This window comes from Puntigrus tetrazona, chromosome 5, assembly GCF_018831695.1.
Source record: "Puntigrus tetrazona isolate hp1 chromosome 5, ASM1883169v1, whole genome shotgun sequence".
NCBI lineage: Eukaryota > Metazoa > Chordata > Actinopteri > Cypriniformes > Cyprinidae > Puntigrus > Puntigrus tetrazona.
Genome location: NC_056703.1, coordinates 2199983 through 2204083, shown reverse-complemented (window position 1 = coordinate 2204083; position 4101 = coordinate 2199983). Strand labels below are relative to the sequence as shown.

The window sequence follows — 4101 nt, the reverse complement described above, 5'->3', positions numbered from 1 at the left end:
TATATAAATGTTTCATACTTTGGGCCCAGGTAATCCAGGCTGTCCAGGTAGTCCATCCAAACCTGGTCGTCCAGGAATACCAGGTCCACCAGGGGAACCAGCAATACCAGGAAATCCTGAAGAATATGGACAACACTGTTAGACATGGACAAAGCTGTTTCTTAATACCCAAATTATTGTGTTGAACAATACATGTTTCTAGAGAAATAAACTGGCAGGTATTTAGCCAAATCAGATTTTTTTAATAAATAATGCCAATTTTCTGCTTTTTCACAGAATTGGGAAACACATAGCAGCAGACATGAGTCTATGAGTGTTTCAACTGCAGGAAAACACTGTACCTTTAGGACCTGGGGGTCCTGGCAAACCAATACCAGGAAGACCAGAATCTCCTTTGGGTCCAGCTAAGCCAGGGAACCCAGGCTGTCCTGGTAGGCCTGGGTTACCTGTACAGATATAAAACCAGTCTCTGTTGAAATCTGAAATCCCAACTTCAACCAAGACAACTAAATGTAAGCTCACAAACTACAGCCAGTTGGTTTTTCTTTACCTGGACTTCCTGGCAAACCTGGATCTCCATCACGTCCTGGGGTTCCACGTTCACCTTTTTCTGACACTGCCAAGCCAGGTTCACCTTTCTGACCTACCCATACAGAAAAACACTAAAATGATGTAATGTCTATTGTAACATCACTGATACACTGAAACATGCCAAGCTACAAGTTGAAATAATCAGCTGCACTTCTAGTTATCACATAAGAGGTAACTACACTTATTTTTCACCTTGATTAGTGAAAAATTAGCTTATGTGTAATTCACATGATTCAAATTTTTAAATCAATATAACTTGAAATTAAAGACAAAAGTATTGCTTTTTACCTGGTGCTCCAGGGCCTCCTGATCTTCCTGAAACACCCTGGATACCTTTCTCTCCAGGAGGCCCCTGAGGACCAAATCCAGGGGGACCTGGCAGACCCCTGTCTCCAGGAGGTCCTGGCAAGCCAGGATCACCTGATGGACCTTGTGTGCCTTTCACAAATGCCGAACCCTGTAAGAAAATAAGGCTTATATTACTGCAACTTGTGTTGCGAACCTGTTATTAAAGTCATGCAAAGCCTTGTTTCTAGTAATAAACACAAAAAGTGGTTCACATAGAAATCAGAAAGAGCAATATTGCAGAGGAATAAAAAAATATTTTTTAATACTGCTGGTTAAATGAAATGTTCTATAAAGGTTGACTAAGATAAATGGTAATTTGGTAGACTGAGGCTTATTATTATCATCACTGATTGCCTGGCCTGTCTGGTATTATTAAATCTTTGTATTATTATATATCAATGTACTTAACTGTATAAAATTCCCAGAAGTTGTACTTCTAATGAGAAGTAAACAAACACTTACGGGTGGTCCTCTGAGGCCTGGGGGACCAGGAACTCCATCACGACCAGGTCTTCCATCAAGTCCCGGCAGACCTGAGGTCCAGGAAAGCCTGTGTCTCCCTTTTCTCCTTTCACACCCGGAACAGAGAGTGCATCGCCTGGGTCGCCCTTCTCTCCAGGGACTCCAGGGAGACCCTTAGGTCCTGGTATTCCCTAAAGTTTAGAAATGTGAAGTCCTTATGTGTCTCCTTATCACTCTGCATCATCTGTCACTTAAACAAAAAGTGAAGAAGCACTCACAGGTGGGCCCATGAGCCCTGGCCCTCCCGGGAATCCTCTGTCTCCTTTAGTTCCAGGAAAACCAGGTGAGCCTGACATAAAAATAAGCGTAACACGTTGCTTGAGAAACATCTGCGCTTGATATAAAATAGCCATTTGTTAAGAGTTTAATTTTTTTTCTGTTCTTTAGACCTGAAGGTTAAAATGTACTGTAGAGGTATTTATTTTAAAGGTGCATTCAGACTTGTAGTTCAATTCTCTTGGTTTGTTTGGTCCAGAACAAACTTAAAGCAGTCTGATCTAGGCAGACTGATCAATGAATAGGTACTTTGACGTCATACACCAATTGGTCTGAGCAGTGCTGCTTTATGTGGATTACACTCAATGCCCTCTGCTGGTCTAAGTGCGCTCATTGTTGCGTATACATATCATTATATTTTTACTACCTGCAAACTCACAAAGAGCTCATAAAAGATACATTTCCTCCTTGTTGCTGCACGTTTGTTTTGGACACACTGCTTGTTTCGTTGTTGTTAAATCATCTCACATCTTGTCATTACATCCTGTTTTTGGTTTGAAGTATTTGGTCCATGTTGCATTTATACTTCATTGAAACCATCACTCATTGTAAGAGTTTGTTTGAAAGTGGACCAAGACTCGTATTTTTAACAGCATCCCTTTTAAAAAAAACAAACATGACAATTGTGAACACAACTTAATTTGGCTTTATCTTACCTGGATTTCCAGGAGGACCTGGAAACCCTGGGGGTCCTGGGATGGGGTTTCCATTAGTGAAACAACTGGCACATGTCTCTCCTTTTTGACCTAATACAGTTGGTAGTAGAAAGTATTAGACACAAATTTCCTCAAATCTTCTAAAGGTATGTGTGTACATGCATATTATTTTATAATATGGAATAAAATGCAAACCTTTCTGTCCCGTTTCTCCTGTAAATCCTCGCTCCCCCTGCTGGCCTGGAGTACCAGGAGGACCACGATTACATTCTATGTCGCCGTTAAATATTCCTGGGGGACCAGGAGGTCCTGGGACTCCTTGAACTCCTGTTGGACCTGCTCTCCCAGGTGGTCCAGGGTGAGAGATTCCAGGTTGTCCCTCATCGCCTTTTTCTCCTCTCTCTCCAGGTAAACCTGGTGGACCGGAAGGACCTGGACCTCCAATTCCTGTAATGACAAATTGATTTAATCCACTGCATTAATATATTAACATGAATTGAACATGACTTAACCGCAAATAAAAAGCTAAAAGAAAAGTTATGTGAAAGACATCACAAAATAATATAAAAATGTTTAATTAAAACAAAAAAAAACAAACAAAAAAAAAAACGTGCCGCTTACCTGCAGGACCTGGTAAACCAGGTGGCCCCTGAATACCTATCAAAAGATAAATATGCTTAAGACTACTTCATCACACAACATTGTACAACATATATTTATGCATAAATAAGAGATAAATTATATTTCTGGTTGCTTTCTTCAATGCCTGACTAGGTCACAATACATGAGCACATAATTATATCACTGAGAAGGAGTTAAATTGTTTCAAGACAATAACACAAATGGCCAATACAAACTGTTAAGGGATAATTATTCATTAGGTATGCATAAGCAAAAATAATGAGAAGCCTGAGTAATGTTTTTTTCTTTTTGCACAGCTGAAATCATGCGTGACCCTGAGTGGTGTCTAAAGCGACTTCGTGGTTAAAGGACCTAGCCAGCATTTCATTCACACCGGCAGAAGGAACTCTTTGTACCCGTTTTATAGAGAATAATTATTTTGCGCAAATTATCGCTATCTATTTATCAGCTAGCCCTGGGTCGGACCTGTTTTTGTTGTGTTTTGTAGGTTTTGTAATAACAAAGATGGAAAGTAAACGCATAATTTATTTATCAAGGCTGAGAATGCCTTTATGGCTGTTTTCCATGTTTGGGGAGTAAATTTTTCAAATGGCTTTTTTAAAAATGCCAGGTAGTGTTTCATATGGGTTTGGCAAATCAGCGAACATCACTGGTAGCTCCTCCAGGACTGTTTTAGACCCTACTCTTAAGAGCTAATTTAGTTCACCCAAACGGAGTTCCTAGAACTAAAACTGTTTCTGTGGTGCCAACAATCGTAAAAACATGTACTTCCGTTACTAGATCTGCTTTAAATACCTGGCAGTCCTCTGTCTCCTTTAGAGCCAGGGTATCCTGGCTCACCACTGTCTCCTTTTGGTCCTATTCCACCTATTTCTGGGAACTGCCCATTCTAACGGGTGAAAAGGTTTTATGAGTAAACTAATCAATGATATGATGAATAATAATAAATATCAGGCATCTGTAAAATAGAACTGAGGAATAGTCAACCTACCCTGTATGATGGCGGTCCAGGAGGTCCTCGATCACCTTTCTCACCCTAAAGGGATTAATAAAAGAATATATTATA

General features: G+C 40.1%; 1 protein-coding gene across 1 annotated transcript in view; it reads right to left on the bottom strand.

Moving 5' to 3' along the window:
* The window catches only part of LOC122346081 (collagen alpha-5(IV) chain-like), a 28963-nt gene that overhangs the window by 3462 nt on the left and 21400 nt on the right, over positions 1-4101 (bottom strand). Inside the window, 12 exon segments of the mRNA XM_043240752.1 lie at positions 19-116; positions 342-446; positions 551-643; positions 880-1048; positions 1402-1475; positions 1478-1592; positions 1680-1750; positions 2394-2483; positions 2589-2840; positions 3015-3050; positions 3831-3924; positions 4027-4071. Of these exon segments, the coding sequence (XP_043096687.1) occupies positions 19-116; positions 342-446; positions 551-643; positions 880-1048; positions 1402-1475; positions 1478-1592; positions 1680-1750; positions 2394-2483; positions 2589-2840; positions 3015-3050; positions 3831-3924; positions 4027-4071 (1242 nt within the window).